The following is a 27,283-nucleotide window of genomic DNA, read 5'->3' on the forward strand; positions in this document are numbered from 1 at the left end:
AGAGTAAGGTCTAAGTAGATAGAACTTAAAATTATAATAAGAGCTTTATTATTTTAAGAGTTCTAGGCTTTACTCTCTATATTAGTAGTAGATTATAACTTCTTACTACTTATAATATTAAAAAGTAATATATATCTAAAAGCTATAGTCTAGCTATTACGCTACTTTATATAGTTCTTACTACGTAAAGTAAGCTTAGGTAGAGATAAGAGGTTAAGCTTAAAGTTAAAAGTAGTAGCTATATTTAGTAGTAGTAGTAATATTACTCTAGTAGATTATAACGTATAAAGAGGTTTATATTATAATTATATAGAATTATATATATAGAACTATAGTGTAGTATAAAGTAGAAGCTAGAATATACTATAGTAGTAACGTATTTTAGTTTAACTAACTAGTAGCTTCTTAGTAATAATAATAACTAGAATAGAGCATAATATAAGATAATGTAGAGGTATAATAAAGAGGTATAAGGTAGATAGTAATGTTATAGAGCGCTAGGCTTATAACTTATTTAAGTATAGAAGTAATATATTAAATATATAGAAGAATCTAACTATATAGACTAGCACTAGCCTAGGAGCACCTACTCTAGCATGTAATCGCTTCTTTAATAGTAGCGTCGATAATAATACTTAGGATGGATTGCTCAGCGACACGGAAAGTGACATCAGTAGCGAGGGGGGGAAGAGCAAGGATATTGATCGCGAAAGTAGGGTATAACCCAAAGATTGTATTGAGTGAGGTGTTGTTTTGCCTATCGAAGCATGATCACCATCGCCTTTCAAACTAGCATGCAGCCTTCTCTGCTCCGAGCATTGTGCTATCCCGATTATCAGTAAATAATTTGACCTTTACCGCTCTTGCCTGTCTCTTCTGAGCTGGCAAACTGTCTTTAGTACCGAACCTCTCCTTAGTATGATGATCCAAGCCGTGTAACAACGGCACAAGCGCACTGCTTTTCCACACTTGCGTACCAGACGTATGCGTCATCGTCATCGTCGCGAGCAAGAAGATCAGAGTGGCCACGACAGCCGCGATCGGTAACACAGCAAAACCCCATCGGATGTGGACATAGGACTCTACCGTTATCGATTTGCCGTTGGTATCCACAGCGCCATTGAAGCCGCGAAAAGCGGTTGTCATCGATACGGCCAAATCGCTCATAAGCATATTGAGTCCATCGGCGTACTCGTAGTAGTTCCAGTAGAAAGCGGTGACAATATCCGTGTCGAAGAAAGTCTCGCCTGATGAGATGCCGACTGTGAGATTGACAACTACGGCACGGTCTGGGTCCGTGACACTTCGGGTGAAATCGCTAGTTGTACGGGTGGCGGAGCCGTTGGTAAAGATCGCACTAAACCATCCGCGTATGCTCAAAAGCGCTTCCATGCCAAGCAAGTACGCAGTATCATCGGACTTGCCAGTGATGTAAACACCGTAGTCGGCGGCAGGATCGGGGGAGCTCATGTCGATGACAGTGTGATTGAGAACAGAGTGCGTGACATTCTCTTGGTGCGTACCGTTTGTGACCGATGCGGACAGCGTGTTTGCACATGCTTGCAGGCTGCATTGTGATGCCCAAGGGTTCAGAGCGTTGGGTGTATCTTGAAGCTCTGTACCCATGAAGATGAGTCGGATTATCGTGGAGTGGGGCATGTCGCCATACGCCGACGGGATGAAGGATGTCATACTGAATACATCGGAGCTCGTGTTGACTAAACAACAGTGTAAGCAATAGTTACCCGCCAATTTACAATTTGCACATGCGAAACTTACGATGAGCTCCTTGTGGGACTTGCCATCCGCATGAGGACATGTTTGGCGATGCACCCAATTCAGGTGGACAGTAGCGCGTCATGAGCGGAGTGATGTCTGTGCACTCATGGCAAATAGCCAGCGTCTCGAAGGGTTCCCAGGTGCAAGTACCACTCTGGCACTTGAATGGTAGTGACGCAGCAGGTCTATTGTTCTCCGCGAACAAGCCGTTGTAGACTGCGGCTTTAAGTGGGAGGATTGGCACGAAACCCGCTAGAAACCTACGTCAACGAATGATATCGAAATGCGCTTGATGCTACTTACTCGTGCTGGTGTTACCCGGTAACGCAGGGGTGAAGTTGAGAGCTCTAGGCATGATGGCGCCAAAGTCACTTTCCACGTTACGGATTTTGTAGGTTGCGATCTGCTGCGCGAAAGGTCCAAGGGCGAGACCTATAACAGCGACGATAGCGCCGAAAGACCCGAGAAACCTGATCAAGCATTCATCAGTCATCTGTCAACCATGTCTTGAGCTGAGAAACGTACCCTCCTCTGGCAGTCGCCAGCAGTTTGATAGAGCCCCACGAACCACGGCTAGCGTCATCGAAGGCCTCCATGTCAGATAATGGAGCCGATGTCTGCTTGAAACGGATCCATTTCGCCTGTGATAGTCCACTCGACAGGCAAACCGACATTGCAGCGTTTGCAAAAGTAGCCAACAGGGCAATGAGAGCGTTCAGAGTTATGCTATAAGGCCAGTCTGGCAATGCGTGTCCGTTGTATTTGGCTACCACGCCGACAATGGCAGCGACAGCACCCAGCCCGATTGCGACAGCCATGATCTCGAAAGCCCAAGACCGCGCACGGGACGCGCCAGCCTTGCTGTCAGACTTTGTGCTACATACCTCCGACGACGTCACAGCCGTGCTGTTGGTAGACGAACTCCAATGCGTTACATGCTTCTTGATAGAAGGTGATTTAACAGTCGAACGTGGACTCGTGGGGCTGAAATCGAAGTCTCGTATCTCTTCATAGTTTTGCAGGGTGGACGAAGGCGGAGTGTAGTCCTCGTTGACCGGCGTCACTTCCACGTTGTGCTGTAATTTGGGTAGTTGCTGGTACGCCATCGCGAGGCTGAGGCTGAGGCTGAAGCAGGTGGTACCCGAAGATGAGCCCTAATTGCAGTGTTTCACAATGCGGCGAAATGCTCAGGTCTGAGTAACCTAGATATCTATGAATATATAAGGGATTTCCGCTTTGGTCAGCCGCTGTATAGGGCCGCTCCTTCCAAGCGTGATAAGCACAGACAACCCGCTCTCAAGAAATGGTAAGCTTATCCCGCCATGCCCACGTTTGGGGTTCAGCTCACACAGTGCCACATCGATGCAGCTTTGTGGTGCAGGCGTACTGGTTCTTATTCGCCAGTCACGCTGCAAAGATTACCTGCCACATGCGAGGCCCTTGTATTAGGCACTGATTGTCTTGGAAACAATGGAGGATGTTGGCGATAAGCAAGGTGGCGGCGCAGTATGTTCATGGCAGATCAGCCAAGAGTGCCTCGTGGAGCAAGCGTAGTATATGATCGGCAAGACCATGCAGAAGCTCTAGATTGAATTCACCTCTCGGTGTCCATACTCCGAGCCTGATCCGCATCATTGGCAAGCATCCTCACTATATATAGAGAAGCTACTGCGATGTCCGCACTTTCCGCCCCATCCTCGGTCGACATAGCTTCATCCGGCGTTTGCAATCTTGACAAGATATGCCTGCAGAAATGCGCTAGAGCACCATTTGATGGTACATGGTATGCGAACAGGTCTTATCGCGCGGGGCTCGCGCAATGTCTAGGAAGGATTGCCGTGCACATGGTGGTGGAAAGGGCCTCCCTGGTGGCTGTCGAGGTGGGGCCGAGCACCACCTGGAGTCCTGGACACTTGAGCCGGCTTGGCGCAAACACACAATCAGCACCAACCGACAACCCATTCTGCAATTTTGTCGATGCATGCGACTATACAGAACAGGCTTAGCTGCACGGGTTCCATGTATGAGGCGTGGACGCAGAGCGATAGGGCGGCATGGCCGTGGACAGAGGTATGGTTGCTGTGTCACAGCATGGCGAATGCTCAGAAGTCTTCGTCTTCGTCATCGAAGTCGTCCTCGGCTAAGGTGGCTGCGGCGTTTGTAGCATCTAGGTAGGCTTTGATATGCGCGATGGTTTGCTTCTGAGCTTTCCACCTTATCAGGTTCTGGCTCTCGCGATCCACGACTTCCTTGGACCAAGTCATCGGATTGGGATCAACGTCATGATCGATTTCCATACGACCTAGGCTTAGATTTGGTAACCCGAGCAAGCTCTCCTGCCATCTCTTGAATTGCTCGTCGACCTCCGCCACTTCCCTGTGCATTATAGCTCTTTCCTCTTTCATTGTGTACAATGCATCTCGTTCCCGAGATGACATTGAAGCTTCTCTTCGCAAGAGCATGAGGGTTTGAGCGGCATTGCGCTCGGCAAGTTCCACATCTTCGTAGTCCCGGATAACGGTCATCGAAGAGTATTTGCCCCATAATGGGGTCATGTTGTCCATCTTCCAAATGTCTCTACCGTGTTTATTGTTACGTGGATTCAACTTCGAACGATAGCGCTTACGTCGCATGTCTCGAAGGCCGTCCTCTAGATGGCTGTATGTAAATTCGTCTTCTTCGGTGTCTTTGAGTAACAGGTTCAGAGCTCGTTCTTCTCGAAAGACATTCTTCAGCATACGCTTCCAATTCGTAACCCGGACAATGATGGTGTCTTCGTCTTCGCGCTCCACCAGTTCAATATCCACGTCTTGCTCGTCTGCCATGCCAAAATCCACAACCGTTGGGCCTACTTTGACACACCAACGTAGCTGCCCGTGTACTGAAGATGGCTTTCGTAAATCAAGACATTGTACGGTATGGTGCCACCACGGATTGTCGGGTTCAATCTCGCCGACACTGCGGACAAACGTGTCATACCAGGACTCCTTGATGCGAAAGTACGCATTTTGTGGATCCCATACGGCTTGGTTGCCCACGCGCTCGTCTAGACGTTCGAAAGTCGCGTGGACAAATGCCAAGTCCCAGTAATCTTGCGCATTGAGTTGCTCCATGAGTTGACATTCTTTCGGTCCGAGATAGCCGATCAACTCCACACGTTGGATGTGATAATAAAGCACAGATGTGTCAATCGCCTCTTTGAAGGCTTTGCATACGAGCCGGTGGTCCAAGATGTCCGCTGGGTCGGCGTTGTCAAGGACCGTTAAAAGGACTTCGGCAGGTAGAGTTGGCAGCTGAGATGGGGATGCTTTCTGGCTTGCTGCAAGGCTGCTCAAAAGTAACTCGTGATCTCTGCCCTTCTCTGGTGGCTGAGATGTAGCTGGAAGATTGGACGGATCGCTCTCGTTGTCTTCTTCATCGTCGTCGTCGTCCAGGACCACGCGACGCACTCTTTTGTGTGTTGTTGGGGGTGAAACGTCGTCAGATCCCGAATCGGAGTCGTCCACAACTAGCGGTCGTTTGCGAGGAGATATTTGAGGAGCTCCAACACACTCCTTCTCGCTCTCGGACTTCTCACGAAGAATCCGGCGATTCCGGGGGCTGACCATCTCGCATGCGACTTGCGTTGGCAGGGAAGGCAGGGTGAATGACGATGTGCACGAGTTAGATGCAAACGATATTGGGATGATGTATTTCCAGTGGAATTGAGGTCAGTGGTGATAACACGTTGGTGTTGATGCAAACAGGAGAGCACAAAGAGCAAGGTGGGCCAGCCCGAAGCCGACGGGGACTGCTGCAGGAACCCGGCGGGTCCATCCAATCACGCACCGAACTGCCGGTGGTGACCGACCCCAGCGTCATCACTTTCCTTGTTCCTCCAGTGTCTGCGCGTTTGAGTTGTAGCGCTGGTCCATTCGCACTCGTCTCGTAATAATCCGGTAGCAATGATTTTGGGGCGTACTTTGGCTGGGTGTATAATGACGACGCCGATTTGGCGGCGGCAGTGATCGTGTTCCGTTTCCGTCTTCAACGTGACTGTTCAGCACATATGACGTGTTCGTCGTGCTCAAGATAGCGTACGCTATTTCAGATATCGCGAACACGACTAAAGTTTGAGATACAAAGGAATTGGGGATTGACTCTTTTGCTGACAGGGCGCTGTATCCGCATGCTTCCGTGACTACACGCACCGATCGTCGCTGGGACACCACATCGATCGCGGGTATACGCAGAGCTTTAGCACTAGACACATGAATGTTCGCATCGTGGTCATTCATCATATATATTGGCATTAGGATAGCGCGTTGGCATTGATTAACCTTTTCCCAAACCTAAAGGGCTCTGATCAACGCTGTAGTAGAGAGCAGACCATGTGTGCTAGGACAACAATGGTATTGTCGTATCTACGAGGCTTGTGTAAATTTCTAGCGCGCTCAGCATTCAAGACCATGAGATTTCTCAAACTTCACCGAGACGACAAGCCACAGCAGAGATAATTCATCTTTATCCAATTGCATACGCACCGAAGCAATGGATCAGGTCCCGCTCTTCATATCCTTTATGAGTCTCTCGAGAACTGTGTCGGTAAATGCCCAAACAGTTGAGCTGTATTGCGCTCCCCAAGCGTATCCAGTATACCACATATCTTTATATCCCTGCAGGGCGTATAAGTCTTGAACAAAACCTGCTCGAAATCGCTTCGCTGACCGCGGCCACCAAGGGCGGCTATGATCCGAAATCGCTTTAAATTCCGCTTCGCAATCCGCGTCGACAGTTCCAACATCCTGCATCTGTTTGACGCTTTCCAAGACTAAGCTTGTGAAGGCATCCGGAGATACCGTGTAGTTGGCGCCGAAGACGACTCGGAAGAGACCTTGGCCTACAGGCCCTGTCGAGTCTAGACGCAGACTGTATGGCCAGTCTTTGATCGCAAGCTGGTCAGCCGGTACCGCTGCCGAAGGCAAATACGTGATGGAGTAGTTTTCTGGTAAGCAAGGCGCCTTCAGAATTCCTACGAAGTTGGACTCTGTGAGCCAGTTTGAAAAGGCAGCCGTTTCCTTGTTGTCGAGATGGAAAGGAGCCAGATTTTCCAGGCTTGGGCCTGCGGTATACAGAATGCGACGTGCCTTGATGATGTAGCTGGTATCGCCCTGTTTAATTGATAGCCTTATCCCGTTCCTGGTTCGCTTCACATCGTGAACGGTGCTAGATAATAGTACGTCCGGCTTAAGGAGCTCGAGCGCGCGTTCGTAGAGGACACCGTTATTGCCAACAGGTCTGAAAAGTGTGCCGCTCAATAGACCTAAGAACAGTAAGCTAAGATCCCCAGCAAAAGAGAGTCTCGATTTGTGAACAGGCCTGCAACGTCGACTGACCTTCCGTAAGTGAGGCCCCAAAAGCCTGTAAGACGGTGAGCGTCAAAAGATTACGAATGCCTCCATAGCCCACACCAGATATTACGACTATCCGTGGAACGGCGGCTTCCAACTGATGTAGCTTAGCAAAATCACCGAATGGCGTAAGAAGATCTTCAGGGATATCTGCTGGAGATGGAAACTGCCAGAGGCCGGGCTCCAATATGTCTCTGTATTTCGACGTAATCGCAAGCCATCGCTGCAATGCTTCGTTGGCTGCATTTGCACTCGGGGCGCTGTAGTCCAGTTCCTCACCCGTCTCGACATCGATATTAAGTGCCGTCAACCTCTGATTAGTGGGGATCACCGTATAAATCCCAAAGCGTGTAAAGAAATCGTTAGCCGGTCCGTAAGGTATATAGCTTTGGACTCCGTAATCAATCGAAATGTTTGTTTCGGGAATGTGGTAGGTGCTAGTGTGACCACCCAGATTTGGTCTGGGCTCGATGAGCACTATGCTCGTGTTTAGGTCTTCGCGAAGTCGAACGGCGGCGTACGTCCCCGATGCGCCTCCGCCGATAATTGCAACATCTCTGATCAGCTCGATATGATTTGGGGTAGTTTTGCCCTCGGCAGTTGCCAACGTGACGTACGAATACAGAGAGCGCACCAACATATTGATCAATCGATTCATGGCGAGAATGGGGTGATAGGTAGCAGACTTAAGGAAGGCTCAAGGTAGGCCTTAAGTATGACCTGACGCACTGCATGCAGCAGACGTCTTACCGGCTTCATCAACATTGCTAGTTGAGTGCACAAGAAAAGCCGCCGGAACAGCCGGAGTCGAGTACGGAGTGGCTGTAGACGAAGCTCAGAGGACATCCAGCATAAGGTGGGAGCTTCCAGTCATCGGTGGCGCCTGCGTGATGTATGGCCATGCACCTGGGCAGCTGAAGGGCCTTTCCGAGGAAGCGTGGTTTAAGTGTCGTTGGAAGATAGACGCATTAATGCATCCTCGCAGTGAGAAATTCAGGCGCCGCGATCGACCTGTTTCTCAGAGCTTGCTGCACACCTGGGCCAGGCGCAAGGCCGCCGTGACTGAGAAGAGTTGGGATGCGGAAGCAGCAGTGGAGACACCCCGGGCCCCGGAAGGCTTTCTTGGCACGCTAAAGCAGACAAGGGCCGCTCAAGTCAGGTAGCGCTGACGCCGACGCGCTGCTTCCCCAGTAACACGCCAACTTCAACGTTGGCATGCGTCGCGACAAGTCAACTTTCTTCATTTACGAGGCATGCCTGCATTTGGTATACATGAGTGATACATCCACGCCACCACTTTAACAGCTGAGTGCACCATGCGAGGAGCTGTCCAGAGCCAACGCTTTCGATCCCGCGTGTCGTGCCACGGAAGCTGTCCTCAGATCAGTGGAGACCAACATCCGCAGCACAATCTCGCGACAAAGTGGGAAACTTACCGACTTAGCATATACCTTGCGCAACGGCTCATTAAGGCCGTTCGATTCGGCTCACCTTTTCCTCTTACGAAGGGGGATGGAGTGACCGGCAACTCCGAGTGCACGTACGGGTGACTACATCGGGTCACAGTTGTTGTAATACCATCGCGACCTTTTTGGCTGATATCACAGATGTTTCCGAACACCATCGTATAGTCGCAAGGAAGATCGAATAGTCAACAAATGATCGCAAATCTGTCACAGGAAGAGGTCAATGCATGCGTAGTAACATCGCCAGGTTGACGATTATCAGCAATGGGAACATCGCACTCGGGAGGACTTGCGATCGCCAAGAAAAGGTATCACTGTCACTTTATCGTCAGGCACGGCCCTTGCTGGAGAGCAGCAGTGTAACTACGTGGCGGGCCTGGTCAATTTTACCGCCTTCGTCTACTGTTCCGGTGAGCAGCATTAGGGACCTGCTCGAGCTATAAAAGCTTACTGGTATTGCGGTAAGAATCGTTGACTGCACAGGATAAAGACGCGTTATCCAGGCTTCTCACTTCTTCGAGCACTTTGCGACAGTACTGATAATGTCTTCTTTAAAGATCATCGCAGGATTGCTGATCTTGGCGATGTCTCCCTCCGCCATTTCGGTCTTCGTATCTCCAATTGCTGTCACGTCTACTCTTTCCGAGACAACTACAGTGTCTAACTCTATACCCTGGTCAAATGCCTCTACCGCGAGCTCGTTCACGGACCCTACACACGCGATGGAGAATCACTCCATCGCTAACACAACCCTGGCTTCAATAAAGAGCCAGAAAACAATCACCGAGACGTTCCCCTTGGAACAGGCCACCTCGACTACTCTATCAGGGTCGCCACAATGGACAAATGCTACTGCATCTGGCTATGTCAACACTAGCACCATCATTGGACATGCAAGCAGGAGCTCTATTTCTTCAGTATATTCCAGGAATGAAACACTAAGCCTCGTATCTTCGGCACCAGCTGTTACAGATACCAGCACGTTGAATCCCAATTCTTCCAACACACCTAGCTTGGAAACGCTCTTGACGACTAGAACAACACAACAAGAAGCATCAGGTTCATCGTCTACCGAATCAGTGGTGCTCTCGAAGAGTTCAAACCCTACTACACTTGATGAGCACTCCTCTCCGGCTTCGTGGACGTCGCATGCTGGCGAGTCCACGATATTCACGTCACCTGCCACGCCACGAATTACCATGACATCGGTGCAAACTCCAATCGCACCTATCGTCTCATACAATATCAGTGGTCAGGTCTTCACTACGATCATCACAGCTCCATTCGCAGCTCCAACGCTCGTGATCATTACGACTGTGACCCTGGGTCAGACTGCAGTTCTGCAGTTTCTCTCCGGGGGTGCAATAGTCACACCTATCCCGATACACATTTCAAATGCACCCACTATGCCGGCATTGAACCCCACTGGTTTCGAGATATCTTCTGCATTGACGATGGCGTCACTGCGGTGGATGGGTGTGGCGCTAGCTGTGCAAGACTGGAGCCAGAGTAGTATGGATCCAGCAAAGCAAACCGTGGCTGCAGAGGGTGTTAGCATGTTCATGGAAGAGATGGGCTCGCTCATGGGTCGAACATCCCCAGACGAGGAGGATGACCACGACAATCATGACAAGAAAGATGACTCATGCGTACGTTCTAGCAGTGGGCTTCCGTTCATTGGGGATATCTTCAAAACGATTTCGTGCGTTGTTGGCATGGCGTCAGACATTAGTCATACGTTTGGTATGTTGATCAAGGGGGCAATGGACGTTCATACAGCAATTTCGACATCCGCTGTCCAGATGGCGGCTATTGTTGATGTGATCAAGTTTATGGCGAATCCATCCTTGAACACACGGGCAGCCACCCCACCACCTTCGCTTCCTTCTACAAGCAATGGGCCACATGTTACTGAATCTACAATTGAACTCACCTCAATCCCATTTCTGACGACTCAACCAAACTCCTGGCCTTTGCCGTCACTAAGTCCATTGCCATCAACCCGCATGCTCCTGTCAAGCTCCGATGCATTGACTGATGCTTCCCGCTCCAGCACTTCGGTATCTTCTAGTGTCTCTAGTACCATGGCTTGCGCTTTGCCAACTTCAATCGTTAGCGCCTTACCAGGAAAATTGTATACGAAGAAGCCCTTCTGTCCTCGGTTTCAGCTTTGCGCATTGTCCTGCATAGCATGCCTTCAGGATATCTATGTAGAGAGTATGGAAGGATATGGTGGAAATGCGGTCGACGGCGCATACAACAGGTCGGATAACCTCGACTCGGCAATTTTGGCACAGCTCGACCACCCGGACAGTACTACAGAACAAGGCATTGACACCTTCATGCGTTCGAAATTTGCTGAAGCGAAGCGTAAATGGCAAATGGATAACAAAAATCTGGTCTTTGTTCCTCATGGGAGTAGTGTTGAGACGATGTACGGCGTTTCATCCGCTCTTTTCCGTACATACGACCATGAAAAGATGGTCTTGGGACTAGTGGATTTGTACGGATGCACGTCTGTATTAGTCGTGTCAAAGGCTGCAGTCTGGTGGTCCCACTTTTGGGAAAACCCTGTCTTTCTCACTTATGTCAATTGGAGATACCCGGAGCAAGGGGTGTACAATACCTGGGATGATCATGTAGATGATGAGGAGGAAGGCGAACGGAGTGCCTTTCGGGCTGATGTGCTCGACGTTCTGGAGTCAAGGAGCAACTGCTATATGAACGAGGAACCAAAGAGCTTTTTGGGGTTGGCATGTCACGTCGACAAGGCCTTCGCGCAAGGCGAAGAGCCAAGAGTCATTATCATCACGCCTGAGTCTGAAGACGGTTCAAAGCTAGAGTACCCGGAGCATATCAACGCCATCCGAAGCGTCCTGAAGGACAGTGTCTTCAAAGACGTGGGTGAATATGATGATAACCATGTGGTAGTTGTGGCATACAACCGCGAACACGGTAAGGATCAACACGCGAAACCGCCCCATGAAGGAGGCGACCCAGAAAAGTATTCATGGTTGAATGGCAAGTTCATGCTACAGTTCGATCCGCAGCATGAGCCAGACAAGGCTGCATTGGAATTATGGGCCGAACAGAGTTCGCAGCCCGTTTTCTCCACTCAATGGGCATCCCATCAGACTGTGGGCTTCACAACGACAAACCCACCGTCAAGTACGCCGAGTTCTATTCATACAACTGGCCCGTCTTCCTTCACAACGATCGCAACTTCGCTAGCTCCAAGTGTGCCAAGACCAGGTATCAGTGGAATCGCAGGGTGCGCCTACGTGATTGCAGCGAATGGACAACGCTGTGTCGAGGACTATTGCAACTGCGGAGGTACCGTGGCACCCTTGTTGACCATGACCGTAGGCAGCACCCTGGAACTCAACTGCGAATACTCAACCCAACCAAGCTGGAACCGCTGTCCAGGCGACCCAACGGGGTCCCCAAAGTCTACGTCTGCATCGCCGCTACCATCGCTTACCACACCGTCTCCAACGCCTAGTCCACTTTATGAACAGGGTATTTGCAGGCTGCATATCAAGGAGTGGACTAGAAGTGATGGGTCTGCTGAGTTGAGTCTGGTTGTGTTCGACAACAACAGCCATGCTCCACTTTCTTACAGTCATTACGATGCTGTGCGGTTCGGTGATATTGCCGTGATCGAAGGCAGTGAAGCGATATTAGGCTATCCAATTGAGGTCCACTTGGGCAACCCGGCATTGTATGAGAATGTGCATGACTCTCTTGATATAGTCATCACTTTTGGCGACGTCGCGACCGTGTCTTTCCGAGATCAGGATGCGTCGAAGTACCCGCACTGCAATGTTGGAGGGTGGGATCGGGGCGGTATCTTTAATTTCGAATTGCCCGTAAGCTCATCAACGAGATCTCGTGCTTGAATTGAATACGAAAGTGTACTGATCATGTGTAGAATCGTCAAGCAGACTGCTTCTGGGCGTGTTGAGCGGCGGAGTTGATCGGTCAGGCGGGGTTCACCACGGCGAGTGAGCGCGCGGAGGATCAGGCCCATGTAGTCGTAATCGTAGTCGTAGTCACCGAAGCGTAGTTTCCGTTTCGAAGACGATTAATGATGAAGTTTGTGGTAGTCAAGTGTTCCATGACTGAGACGTGGGTGAAGGCGCCAGTCGCGTGCTGTTTCCGGCAATAAGAGTGACAGGGATGGTGGGTGCGGCGAGAAGCCGCGGAAGCCGTCACGACGCGCGGGAGGGCTGCTTGTGTACGTATCTGTCCAGTTGGCAGCCCATCATCGCGCAACTGCGCCTCGCAACCAAGAATCTGTTGCATTCCCCTGCATTGTTTCCCAGCTATTTCTACGCTTTCACAGCAACGTTTGCGCGCCGGTTACGCCTACGCCACCACGGCGCATCGACTGTTTCAGACTGCCAAGCGTCATCGGGGCTGCCATTGCATAGCTTCGAGGCTGTGATTGTTCCCGCAGCCAGCTGTTCTTTCGCTTTGCGCATACACCAGACCCCATCACACACGTTTACGCTCGCCTCTATGCAACCATGAAATACAACAAGGGCCTCCTGCTGCCCGCCCTGCTGGCACTAGCATCCACTGCCGCCGCGAAGAAAGAGGATCCGCTCGTTGCGGTGACGCCATTCAAGAATGACCTCGTCAACCTCATGTACTTTGACGATTCCGGCGTCGCCTTGCTCCAGGAACTCGAGACGGGGAGCATCTGGCGGTCGCAAGATGCCGGCAAGGGCTGGGGCAAGATTGACGAGCTGCGCGGATTGGGCATAATCAAGAGTCCGTATGACAACAAGGTCGCGTTGGTCCTAGGCGAGAAGAAGCATTGGATCACGTACGACCGGGGAGACAACTGGGACAGCTTTGAGACGGAGCTTCCGCCGTCGCCGCAAGTGCCGGTCAACTGGCATGCGCAGGACAACAAGAAGATCATGATCCACGAGATTGAGAACTGCTTCACTGCGCCATGTCTTGGACGAGTATGTGTTCTGTGCGCTTTGTAGCAATTCAGCGACTGACCCCAACCAGACATACTACACAACCGACGGCTTCAAGTCAGAGCCCAAGGTCCTCGTTGACGACCGCCGAATGTGCCAGTGGGCCAAGGGCGCCGAGCGCTTCCTCGAAGGCAAGGAGAAGCACGACGACCGGATACTGTGCATCACAAGAGGCAAATACTCGGACAGGTCAAAGGACTTCAGGCTCCTGATATCCGACGAGTGAGTGGCGAGAGGCTAAAACCGCAGGCAACAGCTAACAGGCGCAGTTACTTCAAGAACGAGGAGGAGCCCGTCATGTCCTCCGGCCGGACCGTCCAGGGCATGGCCAACATGGCTGCTGTCAAGGGCTACATCGTCGCCGCCGCCAAAGCCGAGCACTCGAGCGAGCTCGCCCTCTACGTAACCCAGGACACCGAGACATGGCACCATGCCCAGTTTGGCGACCACAAGATTGAGGAAAACGCATACACCATCCTCGAATCAACCAACTACAGCATACAGGTCGACGTTACGACCTCCAAGTTCGTCGACATGGGCAACCTCTACACGAGTAATTCAAACGGAACCCACTTCACCAAAAACGTCGAACACACGAACCGCAACGAGGGTGGCTACGTCGATTTCGAGAAGATCGCCAACATACAGGGTGTCGTTCTGGTCAATACTGTGGATAACTGGAAGGAGGTGGAAAGGTCAGGCCGGGGCAAGAAGCTCAAGTCGCGCATCAGTTTCGATGACGGCAGGTCGTTCGAGAAGCTCACAGTCAAGGGCAAGGACACCGAGTTACACCTACACTCTGTAACCAACCTGCACAACAGCGGGAGGGTCTTTTCGAGCCCAGCACCTGGTATTGTTATGGGCGTTGGAAACACTGGAGAGTACCTGGGCAAATACACCGACGGCGATCTTTACGTCTCCGACGATGCTGGTCTCACTTGGGAGTTGGCTCTAGAGGAGGCTCACAAGTACGAGTTCGGCGACCAGGGCTCCGTTCTGGTAGCCGTATTTGACGAGGGCGACACCGACGAGATCAGGTACTCATTCAAGCACGGACGAAAGGATACCTGGCAGAAGATCAAGCTTGACTACAAGATCCGCGCACGCGAACTCACGACCCTACCTGACTCGACGAGCTTGAAGTTCATGCTGTACGCATCCAAGAAGAAGAAGGAAGGTGGCGGCCGAGAACATGTCATTATCCACCTCGACTTTACTGATATGATGAAGAAGTGCGGCGACAGCGACTTTGATGACGAATGGTCTGTGCGCAAAGACGCGGACGGTGACCCGAGCTGTGTCATGGGCCACAAGCAGTTATTCCGCAGGCGCAAGTGGGACGCTGAGTGCTTCGTTGGTGAGGTCTTCAAAGACCCTACACCAAGCTTCAAGCCATGCGATTGCGATCAGTACAGAGACTACGAATGCGATTTCGGTTTCACACCCACTGGAGAAGGCAAGGAGAAAAAGTGCGAGCCTGACAACACATTCCGCCTACCGAGCGGCGCTTGTGAGGGTGACGCGAAGACATACAAGGGTAAGTCGGGGTGGAGGAAGATACCCGGCGACCAATGCAAGGGCGAAACGGATAGAGACAAGGAAGTTGAGCGCGAATGCGACGACGCAGAGAAGCCACCACCAAAGAGTGATAAGATTACCAGCGAGATCACCAGGTTCAAGGGAGGCGAATTCTTGGAGCAATACTACCTCGAGGGTAACACCCAGAGTGACCCTGAGGGTAATGACCGGGACAAGGACGAAACAGTCGTTATGTTGACCGATGAGCGAACGGCTTACATCACTCACGACCATGGAAAGAAGTGGAAGAAGGCCGTTGATGATGAGGTCGTTCGGATCTATCCTCATCAGTACGACAACAACAGGGTCTACTTCCTGACCGCCGGCAAGAAGTTTTACTACTCTACAGATCGTGGACGTCATGACAGCATTCGCTCTCACCAGGCACCCGTCATGCCCAACAAGGAAAGGCTACAGATCATGCAGTTCCATCCCAAACAGCAGGATTGGATCATCTGGATGGGCGGAAAGAACTGCGACAAGCTTGGTGACAAAGACTGTCACACAGTAGCCTACGTCTCACAGAAGAATGGTGAAGAGGAAAGCTGGGACCCGCTTGTACCTTATGTCAAGAAGTGTGCCTTCGTATGGCGCGAGGCCGGTCGAAGTGTCAAGGAGGAGCAGGTGTTCTGCGAGCAACACACAAACGAGGAGATGAGCGCTCCACTTGAACTCATTTCCAGCGAAGACTGGTTCAAGAAGAAGGATGTCAAGTTCAAGTCTGTTGTAGAATTCGCGACCATGTCCGAGTTCATCGTTGTCGCAACAAAAGCCGATGATGGCACCCTCCACCTGGATGCCAGTCTCGACGCCAACACCTTCGCCGATGCCAAGTTCCCTCCTAAGTTCTTCGACGTCCACCAGACTGCCTACACAGTTCTCGATAGCTCCACCCATGCAGTCTTCCTCCACGTGACAGTCAACCCGGCACAGGACCAGGAGTATGGCTCTATCATCAAGAGCAACAGCAACGGCACGTCTTACGTGATGAGTCTAAGCGCCGTCAACCGGAACACAGAAGGCTATGTCGATTTTGAGAAGATGCAAGGTCTCGAGGGAGTTGCTGTCGCCAACGTCATTGTCAACGTCGATGAGGTCAACAAGGGATCCAAGAAGAAGAAGCAAAGTCGTATCACACACAACGACGGCGCGGACTGGGAAGCTCTGCAAGCACCCGAGAAGGACTCGGAAGGCAAGGCATATGACTGTGACGTTTCGGATAAGAACAAGTGCGGTCTACACATCCATGGATACACCGAACGCGCCGATGCTCGGGAGATGTACTCTTCCCCGACAGCAGTTGGATTGATGCTTGCTGTCGGTAACGTGGGCTCAGAGCTGACCACCTTTGGCGAAGCTAATACGTTCATGACGACCGACGCAGGCATTACCTGGACAGAAATCAAGAAGGGCACCTACGCCTGGGAGTTTGGCGACCAAGGTTCCGTCATCGTCATTGTCCGCCGTGGAGAAGACACCGATCACGTCTACTACTCGCTTGACAGCGGTGCGAAGTGGAACCTATACCAGTTCTCCGATCACAAAATGCGCGTGGAAGCCATCACCACTGTACCTAGCGACACTTCTCTAAACTTCCTCCTTTGGGGCAAGGATAGCAAGGAACTTGTTGCGGTCAATCTTGACTTCTCCGGTCTACCAGAATTCAGCAAGCCTTGTGAGCTCGACGAAGAGCATCCCACAAGCGGTGATTATGACCTCTGGACCCCACAACATCCTCTACAGCAAGAAGAGCCACAATGTCTTTTCGGCCACGTAGCGCAATACCACCGCAAAAAGAGGGACGCTAAATGCAAGAACGGCCAGCGTATCGACAAGATGCACAAGATTGCCCGAAACTGCTCCTGCACCAGACGGGACTTTGAATGGTAACACCCACTTCTCACTTTTAACAGGCGACATGAGTTAACATTCAACAGTGCATACAACTACGAACGCGATGCAAGCGGCGACTGCAAGCCTGTTGCCGGTCTCGAACTCCCTGAAGCCTCAGCCGTATGCAAAGACAAGAATGTGAAAGAGTACTACACGGACGTCCGATTCCGCAAGATCCCCCTCTCTACCTGCGAAGGCGGCCGAGAGCTCGACAAGACGGGTGACGTGCAGCCTTGCCCTGGCTTCGAAGAAGACTTCCAGAAGAAGCACGGCATCGGTGGCTTCTCGCTCTTCTTGGCCATCGTCCTTCCTTTTGCTGCCGCAGGTGGTATCGGATATTATGTGTGGAAGCACTGGGACGGCAAGTTCGGTCGCATTCGCCTCGGCGATGGCAATGGAGGTGGAGCGTTCGACTCGGACCAACCATGGGTCAAGTATCCCATCGTCGCTGTATCAGGCCTTGTGGCTGTCGTCAGTGCGCTACCCCTACTCGTGGGCAGTGTGTGGCGATGGGCGGCTGGCAGAATGGGTGGCGGAGGTGGCTACGGGGGATACGGCAGGACGTATACTTCTAGAAGCAGTTTTGCGCGTGGCAGGGGTGACTACGCGGTTGTCGATCCCGACGAAGGAGAGCTGCTGGGCGATGAGAGTGACGAGGAAGTATAGAGGTCCTGTTATTAGATGATTAAGATGGACATGGGAGACTTGGTATTGGTCATGGTCATGGTTATGCTAGTTGGTTGAAACGATGGGTTTGGGGAGGTGCAGGGTACGATAGGATCGAGTTTTTACATTCTTTGTATCAATCGAGCTGTTTGATGGCTATGTAAATGTAACGCGATATTCTCTTTCTGAAAAAACTACGCATGTTGTTGTAATGTCAGCTGGAGAGTGCGCAGAAACTCCTGCACAGGCAGAGCTGCATACCCTGCTTTGGCGGGTTTACGGGTGGCTAAAGCTTATCGCTTTCGCGTCTGTCAAGATGCTGTGCGTCATGAAGAGAGTTTAGTGTGCATCGCGTAGAATTCTCTACCCCAGCCGTTGGGCAGATAGAGTAACGGTGCGGTCTTCCGTGGTGCATCGATAATCTAAAGTCCGACATAGAACACCCCAACCACGACCATGCTGCTCCACAGTAAAGATCGGAAAATTTGACATTCCCTACCAGTGTTCGCCAAAATCCACATGGTTTCTGCATCGTTGGCTGAGGTAGATTGGATCCTGTAGATCTCCATCTAGTGGCGCGATGGAAACTTCCCCATCCATCTCCAAGCGAGGGATTGGTAGTGTGGTTTCAAGCGCCGCGCCTAATCCCGACTTGTGTGGCCATGATTCGAAGACCAAGCCACGATGCGGCGCACATAGATTGAGGGTCTCAGTGGTCGTCGTCCTGCGACCAGGGCATCCAAACCAATCTGCTGGGCCTTGCTGGACGTGAGGCGCAATTGTTGTCCATGGGCCAAAAGTAGGCCGCGAATCAAACATTGTCATCTTGTTTGTTTCTGACAGCTTTATGCCTCCTTCTTTGACAGGTGAGACTGCTCTTTACAGGTCATGGTTGTTTATGCCGCAGTTCTTGTTGTTCAGGCTGAAGTGGTCTTGTAATTGGTGGTGCGTGGGTGGTGTTTCTTATGCGTGCTATATCTGACATCTCGAAACAGACCCTCGGGTGGTACGAGTCGAGGACGAAACGTTGGGGATCTGGACGCTGTGTTCAAGGCACTACGGCAAGGGCGCACGTCGTGAAGACGCTTCTGCCAGTACTCGGGGTGTGTGGCTACTGCATGGGACGTAGTTATGCACACAGACGCGGTACAATGTGCAGTGTGAAGATTCGTCTGTTCCCAGTCACCGGGTGTGTAACGCCATCAGTTCGTACGAGTCCCCTTAATAAACATTGAAACGCCCCATTCGGATTTGTGGCTCTGGGTGTTTAGTTTCCGGATGGTGGACGGCTTGACACATTGCGGAGAGAGACCATTGTGTCGCGTCAAACTATGCACTCTCGACGGTGGCGACTGGATGCAGAGAGAGGAAAAGCCGTTGCGGTGCCGAGTGGCTCAGGCATTGACGCGTTCATAGGACGCCACGGCTCTGCTGGCGGTCGTGCATGATCTTTGGACGCGCAGACGGGCCCCTTGGCCGTGCGGACTGTTGTCTGGATTTTCTTGCGTTGAGTGCAGGTTCATGCATTATGTGGGGATTGGCCCTGGGCGCTTGCCTGGTTTGGGTTGTGACGCAGGCCCACGCTGTTTCAGAAGCGGACAGCCAATCAAGCTCGAGACGGCTAAGGCTGCTCCTTCCCTCTGTGTCAGTCAAACTACCAACGCGGCAGGGGCGAGTGTTTGCATTCAATTTCCGCATCTCCCATTTCAGCAACTCGAAAGCCCGGGAACGGTATTGTGCGACCAACAACGGATTGGTGCGCCCGAATAATTGAATGTTGGCCGTGCAATACATTGTCGGCTATTGGCCAGTCGTCGCTCTACCACGAACAATCTCCCGAGGCGCCCCAATCGTGCGTCGAGGGTCCCTAGGGCCCGCCCTACCCCTGGTTAGCGATTTGATGCAGACCGTCGCGGCTTGGCTACCGGCGCGCAGTAGTGAATTGGGCCTGGTAGCTCGCGGGAACAAGCCCACAGCCAAGCCGTTTCACATGCGGAGGCTCCAACGATGAGCTTGGTGATTATGGCCTGGACACTTGCGAAGCGAGTACATGAGGCCGTCTCGTCCGCCTGGGCAGGTTCCCATCACTCCTTCCCAACGGTCCTGGTCCTTCTTTGCTCCAACAACCCCACATTCGCTTCCATTCATTAGGAGTGCTCTGTCTCTCTCTTCAACACTCACTTTTTTCGTCTCTCACTCACTTTGCTTCCCTTCACCACCCTCCCTTTCTTCTTCTCGCGTGCTGGCACGTCTTGGCCGATACGCCTTCCTCCTCAGACACGTCCTGCCTGATACACGACTCCGTCGCACCTGCACGTTGATGTGAGTACCCTAGCTTTTGCCAACCCAAGGCTGCTGCACATTGTGTGCCTGCCCTACCCCAATCTGCCATATACCTCGACCCCACACAGCGCTATTATAGCCCTTTTGTATGCTTGTCTCAAAAGGCGTAGCCCCAACACCGCTTATGTTCACGGTTATAAACCGACAAAGACGGTCGCTGGTCCACCGCTTCACTAGTCGTTTGTTCACAGCAGGCCTGTCACTGACTTGCAACTTGTAGCGTCCCTTCCACATTCATTGCCAGTGACTACCAGGCTCGCCCCACCTTCGTTTCTACTCCTCCAACAACTTTTTACCGGACCGGATCCTTACCGTAATCAACATGAAGTCTTTCTTCGCTATCGCCGCCGGTCTCCTGGCCGCCAGTGCCTCCGTCTTTGCAGCTTCTGGACCCAGCAACCCCGGCTACATCAGCAAATACTCTCTACCCGCGAACCACTCCACGGAGACGAAGGAGTACATCGTCACTTGGTGGCGTAACGACACGGACGCCAGAAAGATTGACGACTATGTGGACCTCCTGCAGCTCAGCAAGACGGACAGTGTTCAGGCTGTATCTTCAGAGGGTGTCAACCCCCAGTGGGCCGTTATCATAATGTGCGCCGAGCACGCCAAGATCTTCGCCGACATGGCAGAGATCAACGTCGTCGAAGAGAAGGCCGACGTTAAGTCCTTCGCGGAACAACAAGGCGCTCCCTGGGGTCTGCAGCGAGTCTCGAGCGCAGCCGGCGCTAAGGGATCCCCTCAGGACCAAGATTTTGTCTACTCTTTCGACGATTCAGCTCTCGGTGCCGGAGTCGATATCTATGTCATTGACACTGGTGTGCGCACTTCCCACGCTGTGTTCACCGGACGCGCTTCTGAAGGTTTCACCGCTACTGGTTCTTTCGTTGACGGTGATGGTCACGGCACTCACGTTGCTGGTACCGCCGGTGGCGCTAAGTTCGGTGTTGCTCAAGGCGCCAACATCATCGAAGTCAAGGTTCTTGGAGACGACGGCTCTGGTGCGTCTTCTGACACCATCAAGGGTATGGACTGGGTCATTGCCAACCACAACAAGCGCAAGGCACAGCCAGGCTTCGTCGGCTCCATCATGAGCATGTCCTGGGGTCTTCAGGGTACCGCCAACTCAGTCGATGAGATTATCCAAGGTGCTTCAGACGCTGGCATTCACGTTTCAGTTGCCGCTGGTAACGACGGTGTTGACGCTTGCGGCAGCACTCCTGCTCACCTTGGTGGCAAGAACTCCAACGTCGTCACTGTCGGCTCCGTCAACATCGACAACGAGATCTCTACCTTCTCCAACATCGGTCAGTGCGTAGACATCTACGCTCCCGGTGAGCAGATTCTCAGCTCATGGGCCACTGGCGACGCTGTCATCAACTTCCTCTCTGGTACCTCCATGGCTTGCCCTCACGTCACTGGTGTCATGGCCACTCTCATGACCAAAGATGTTGCTGGACTTGGTCAGAACCCTGCTGCGCTCAAGGCCAAGCTCCTCGAGACTGCCCGCCAGGGTGACGTCAAGGGTAACACTGCAGGAAGCGCAAACCTACTCCTCAGCAACGGTGTTGATGGCAACGTTGCCAGGCGTCTTACCAAGAACTATGTCGTGCCAGACCACAGCGGTCTGAACGGTAGCCCAGCTGCCCGCGCCGCCGCTGCTGTCATCGCTAAGGACATCACCCTTGACAAGCGCTTCCAGCTTCACTCCCGGGAAGCCAAGCTTCGATTCTAGAGCAAGCAAGAGAGCATCACATGAGAGCATAGCGATTGCATGATACCCCTCATCGTTGGTACTTCTTGAGAAAAGTTACCGCGGCATTTCTGTCTCATCTTTGGGCTCTTCTAGCTGCCCCATAATAATCCAATGTACCTGCTTCAGCACGGACTGGTCTCTTTTTTTGTCATCAAGTGGGGAGTGTGTCGGATCTTAATTTCGCTGTCAATACTTTTATTCATCGCATTGACCGGCTGGGGTGAAGAAGGGCATTGGGTATTGGCTGTGTACGAAGTGATCCTGCTATGAACGATCTCATGCGCAGCCGCACCGGTGGGCTTCTAGCAGTATGTACTACATAGACGAATCTAGTCATTGTACATACCAACTTTTGCAGCTTTCCCAACTCTGCATCTGACAAATCTGTGAAGAATAGCGCATGTGGCTGTGACTACCATGATCTAACATAGTACTTCGCGCTCATCGCGCGGACAACGACAAGCGCACTTTAGCATTACAAGGCGAACTCGTGTAGATGCCTGTAGACATTGACTCCACAGCCATCTGAAGCATCTATGCACCGCCACTCTGCCAAGCTGGCGGAAAGCGTTACAGGCTGCAGATAAAATACTCGCCTACCAGGCCGCCTGTCTGACATCCCCGATGCTGGACGTTGATCATACGGCAGATTCTGATAGTGTCTTGGCCAAGTCAGTGCGGCAAATGCAAGCGATGTTGGTCCATGCGGCTGTGTGCAACCTTGCGGTCAATCAGACAGTCGCGTAGTTAGAGTCGGAAGACTGGAACGGACATGGTCTAGACAATTCCGAGGTTTTTCTGGAAGCATACAGAAAGCGCTCTTTGAAACATCAGTAACCAGCAAGATCGGGTTGAGATCGCGCGACTTCTGGATCAGACCCCTGGGGTCTCAAAGTGGACTAGCGCATCATTTGAGGGCATTACGGGCCAACTCTCGCAACTCCTTGTGACCCCATCCAACCTGTCTACAACATCACAGTCTTGATTTAAACACAACGATCGATGTCTCAGCTCTGAAATAAGAGTGAGTCACTCCTCCGTCCCGTATCAACATGCCATGTCGATGGTCTGACTTTCTCCCGATCTCGCGACGTCGCAACGGCCCGAAATGGCTAGTGGAGTCCTGCCCGTCTCGAGTGCGCTTGTCCATCGCAACTCGACTGTTCATGTGGCAAGTAGGTCTCTCAGGTGAATTATCACGCCTATTCACAGTATGGTCCCTGGAGACCTTGAAGATGGAACAGCTGCGCCTGGGTGTACATGCACGTTAGCGCCGACATCGCGCTTGCAGTCTTCTAGGCGCCGAAGTTCCTCAAAACACCATGCCAAGCATCCCCGGACAACGTGGAGAGCTAAAAATGGTGCACTAGTTACGAGCTCGGCTTTCGACGCCCAGTGTGTCGAGATCCAGGCGCCAGGAACACCATTCGTCGTTTGCTCGATATCCGTTATTCGTTGCACCACTCGCCAAGCATCGTAGATCAACTGTGCCACCTTCAGGTTGAGCGTTGAAGATGCTTTACTGCGCTTTGTAGCAGACTTCATAGTATTAAAGAGATGATGCTTCCCGCTGTGTAGAATTCCGAGCAAGCACATCTACTCGTAATCTTCATTAGCGATTGTTAACCAGCCATGTCTTTTGAGCTAGATTCGCGATATGTTAAGACAGGTGCATGGTAGGTATCTCGATCGTAGCGCTTCGTGTCGTCTCTCGATAGTTACTGACAGGACACTATAGGACAAATGTGGATGGCGGGCCCATTCTAGGAAGAACAATCACAACCGATACTCAGACCGGTAACCTCGTAGTTGCCTTACTAGCCATACTTTCAACACTCGGTAAGGTAATCAGCCCAACTACCAAATTCAAGTTCTGATAGTGACAGGTACCGCACACCTGTGGCATCTGATCGCTTTCGCGATCCATCAAATCCGAGCCAATGGCCAGGAAGCAGATCCACTCTTCAGACAGCAACAAGCGTTACTGCGAACGCTCCCAACGCCCAGCTCTGTAGTTGCGGAAGCACTAAAGCTATGGTGGGCTTGGAGAAGAAAAGCAGACCGGCCGTTCCTTCGATCAGTGTTCTTGGTACTCATTGCAGTTGTTTTCACGACTATGACAATCGCAGCCTCAGTGTTCTCCTCGCTCATAGTCGATACTGGAGTTGTTGAGGTACTGGTCGACTCCCCCTTCTGTGGAAGCACGAACCTCATCGGAACGGCATGGCGGACACATGCGAACGAACTCGATATAATTGCTCCAGCGTATACACAGGACTGTTACAGTAACGGATCACTTCCTGTGACGTGTAACGTCTTCACGAAGCCCAATGTCCCACTCACAGTCGAAGATGTGCCTTGTCCATTCAACGATACCATGTGCGATACCGACGCCGTTCGTGTCGATTCTGGCCTGGTAGACGTAGGCAAAGCCTTCGGGTTAAACTTGCCCGCCAAGGATCGCGTTACCTTTCGAAAGAAGATTGAATGCACTGTCTTACCGGTTGACGGATACTACGATGTCATTGACCTGAAAGACATGCCCATTTGGAAACCGAACTTCCGGGAGATATTTCCAGGCGAACAAGTTGCAGCTATCTTCTATGGACCCACGCCCCCTCTTGATACTGGCGAGAGCTTCCTTGCCTATCTGGTCTCGTCCAACGTTAGTGGCAATCCAAAAGTTCCGCGGTAAGTCATCGCAACAACGCGCCGATCACATTGCTTACTAACCTATCTATCAAAGAGGCGGCATGTTCTACGCCGGACCAAATAACACAATCCTTCCTACCTGGTTTCCGAAAGACAGCTTCTACCCTTTAAGTGCTGAAGGACCAGAAGGCGATGTATTCTGGAAGCCCTTCTTGCCAAACTCTCTCGAGTTCGAGGAACCTGTCGACGACCCCCTATACTCAGCACATAAAGAAGTGAAGAAGGTCGATGCAGCCAATGGTGAACCCTTCTCGCAATATCTAGCGGATCATCCGATCAAGGGTGTGGGGTGTACGCAGCATGTGAGCGAACCATCCAAACCTATGAGGAAGCTATTGCTAACAATTGCTCAGCTCCAATATTGCCATGCCAGAGACGGTCAAGATGACTGGTGTACCCCATTTGAAGGTGTTCCCTACCACACGTTCCGCGACTTCGATTTCCCAGAAGCGAACAGCGTTCAACGAGCTGTGCTGCAATTAATCGTCAAAGCGGTCTGGCTACATGCTACCGTCAATGTCATGTCATGCAAAGTGACCACCATGATGTCTCGAGGAGATTTTGATATTCCGTCCGTACCTAATGGTTTCTGGAAACAAGAAGTATTGGGATGGGAACAAGAGGTCTGGGCGGCGATGCAAATCCAGGTCTCACAGCACGCGAGTGGACCTAAATTTGGCGACCCGTTCAAAGACAACGTCTTTCTCAAACCAGAGACAGAAGGCGAAAAAGCTCTCTGTGGAGCTCAGAAGATGAGAAAGTCTGGTGGATTTGTGTAAGTACACTCACTTGCTTCTGCAGCACCTGAGACTCCTGCTAACTCATACCAGTAACATCAACGTCTTCGGTCTCTCGTTCATCATAGCCTTCTCCGTCCTCGTCGCCATTATCGACATCACACTCCTCAAATTCCTTGTCTACCTCACCCGCTTCCGCCGCGCACTCGGTCCTCGCATCGCACGCTGGACACAAGATGGAGTATGGCAGTTGCAACGCCGAGCCTACGAGGGCGAAGGCCACCGGAATTGGACTGATCTGGAAAGCGAAATCCCGCTCATGGAGAAGGGTCATAAGCTCAAGGATCTTCCGATCATGTGGAGGCCTGGCAAGAGTCCGATGATGGCGCAGACGTCTTCCTTCGCTTCGACGAATTCGATAGTGTCGGAGCAGCAGTCGGTAAGCGAGTTAGCGGCGGAGGATGTAGAGACTGCGCCGGCTGTCACTGAGCCGCGGAGGGGCTGGTTCAGCTTCGCGCGACGTTAATTCTTGGAGTTTGGGTGCAAGCGCCCGAGGTTTATCATGACTTCATGATCCAATTTGAACATCTTCTAGCTAATTACTCAAAGATATTTTTCTCCAACCTTCGGTTTCGTGACAGGTTTCGATGAAAGTGAACAATGCTTTTCCCCTTCAAACATATCACCCTCCGTGACGCCCCACTGGACAGGTCGCAGCTGCGGATTGATGTCGTCTGGCGGTGGATGGCAAGCCGCACTGATGACTGAACTACACGACGCTGCGAAGGGTATCCGGACCCTCATCTGTTTCCTCCCGATCCACGTTACAGATCCTACAAGGGCGTAAAAGCAGAGAATGAAAGTTATGAAGCTCGTTGTTGAGATTCCGATTGCCGACACAGACGTGTCCATGATCTTGCCCTCCCGATCGTAGGCGTCCTCGCGAACGATAAAGATGCTCTCGGACAGTAGCCAGTGTAGACCACTGCTCGCTACCGCTAACGGGATCGACCAGCGATATGGTAGCTGTAGGAAGTACTCCTCGCGTTGATCTCCAAGTGGGCGAGTCACACGTAGACCTTTACGTGAAACGGCTAGATTGTTCCACTCGACCGCTCCAGCCATTGCAGTGCATTGGCTATTAATTGCAAGATAGCAAAAGGAGAGCACTAGCTGAGCGATATTGGCAAGCCACGCGTTGAGAATTGTAGCTTGAGCGGTGGCGGGGCTCCTGCGAATCGCAATTCCACTTGATGGCCCCCATCCATGATTTGTGATTCCCAAAGTCGAGAGTAGTACCAGTAAACCGTAGAAGAAAGCACAGTTAATCACAAAGCTAGTGTAACGTTAGCATGGTCGTCGTGTGCTCACAGTCTCAGGTTGGCTTACATGGCATATGAAATATATACTTGATCTCTGTCCAATGCAGCTGAATACCGAATTCGCCGTTTGGCCCAGAAGTTACCACATCTACGAAGTATGATAGCAAACAAATCTTGGTCTTCTTTTGAGGTGTCTGCAACATCCCCAACTCTTGCGATGACTTCGTGTATGGTTGATACGCACATGCTTCTGGTTGTTGAGTCGGGGTGTGCTAGGAACGAGGCGGCTCCATCTCCAACCGTAACGACATAGTCGAGGTTTTCCATGAAAGCCACCCATAACATTGTGAACAACTTCACAATGTTACAGACGATCACTATAGCGATAAAACATAGGCTCAACTCAATGCGGCTAGATGTTTTGACGTGATATTCTGCAAATCCGTGTGTGCAACGAGCCCACAAGCGGCTGTCGCCCGGAGAGACAGCGATCGTCTCATTGACCGAGATATAAGCCCAGGGCTCACTGAGAACCCAGTGGATATATGGATCTGTAGACTCTGACTGGAAGGGCCAGGACACGTTCGGGTTCCGTCTGAATGTAGGTGTACGAAGTCAGCATATGTCTCTCATACATTTCATGT

The 27,283-nt window shown here is 51.7% G+C and overlaps 6 protein-coding genes across 6 annotated transcripts; 4 read left to right on the forward strand and 2 right to left on the reverse strand.

Moving 5' to 3' along the window:
- Nucleotides 1–789: 789 nt before the first annotated feature.
- On the reverse strand, nucleotides 790–2,885 carry J4E85_008697 (uncharacterized protein; the record flags this gene model as incomplete). Its single annotated transcript, XM_051472921.1, has 4 exons — nucleotides 790–1,718; nucleotides 1,780–2,031; nucleotides 2,083–2,249; nucleotides 2,305–2,885. 4 exons carry the CDS (start codon nucleotides 2,883–2,885, stop codon nucleotides 790–792), a joined length of 1,929 nt encoding a protein of 642 aa, XP_051323141.1.
- Nucleotides 2,886–3,881: 996 nt separating this feature from the next.
- Nucleotides 3,882–5,387, reverse strand: J4E85_008698 (uncharacterized protein; the record flags this gene model as incomplete). The annotated part of the gene is made up of 1 exon (XM_051472922.1): nucleotides 3,882–5,387. The coding sequence occupies one exon, from the start codon at nucleotides 5,385–5,387 to the stop codon at nucleotides 3,882–3,884; it is 1,506 nt and encodes a 501-aa protein (XP_051323142.1).
- A 4,654-nt stretch (nucleotides 5,388–10,041) lies between these two features.
- Nucleotides 10,042–12,137, forward strand: J4E85_008699 (uncharacterized protein; the record flags this gene model as incomplete). Its single annotated transcript, XM_051472923.1, has 3 exons — nucleotides 10,042–10,284; nucleotides 10,837–11,772; nucleotides 12,006–12,137. The coding sequence occupies 3 exons, from the start codon at nucleotides 10,042–10,044 to the stop codon at nucleotides 12,135–12,137; spliced, it is 1,311 nt and encodes a 436-aa protein (XP_051323143.1).
- Nucleotides 12,138–13,164: 1,027 nt separating this feature from the next.
- VPS10 (vacuolar protein sorting/targeting protein PEP1) lies at nucleotides 13,165–17,766 on the forward strand (the record flags this gene model as incomplete). Its single annotated transcript, XM_051472924.1, has 4 exons — nucleotides 13,165–13,611; nucleotides 13,661–13,851; nucleotides 13,899–17,093; nucleotides 17,145–17,766. 4 exons carry the CDS (start codon nucleotides 13,165–13,167, stop codon nucleotides 17,764–17,766), a joined length of 4,455 nt encoding a protein of 1,484 aa, XP_051323144.1.
- A 2,665-nt stretch (nucleotides 17,767–20,431) lies between these two features.
- On the forward strand, nucleotides 20,432–21,847 carry J4E85_008701 (uncharacterized protein; the record flags this gene model as incomplete). The annotated part of the gene is made up of 1 exon (XM_051472925.1): nucleotides 20,432–21,847. The coding sequence occupies one exon, from the start codon at nucleotides 20,432–20,434 to the stop codon at nucleotides 21,845–21,847; it is 1,416 nt and encodes a 471-aa protein (XP_051323145.1).
- A 2,398-nt stretch (nucleotides 21,848–24,245) lies between these two features.
- Nucleotides 24,246–25,843, forward strand: J4E85_008702 (uncharacterized protein; the record flags this gene model as incomplete). The annotated part of the gene is made up of 4 exons (XM_051472926.1): nucleotides 24,246–24,559; nucleotides 24,615–24,882; nucleotides 24,934–25,355; nucleotides 25,411–25,843. 4 exons carry the CDS (start codon nucleotides 24,246–24,248, stop codon nucleotides 25,841–25,843), a joined length of 1,437 nt encoding a protein of 478 aa, XP_051323146.1.
- Nucleotides 25,844–27,283: the final 1,440 nt, after the last annotated feature.

Source organism: Alternaria conjuncta (assembly GCF_024043145.1).
Source record: "Alternaria conjuncta strain BMP 0040 chromosome Unknown scaffold_14, whole genome shotgun sequence".
Classification (NCBI taxonomy): Eukaryota; Fungi; Ascomycota; class Dothideomycetes; order Pleosporales; family Pleosporaceae; genus Alternaria; species Alternaria conjuncta.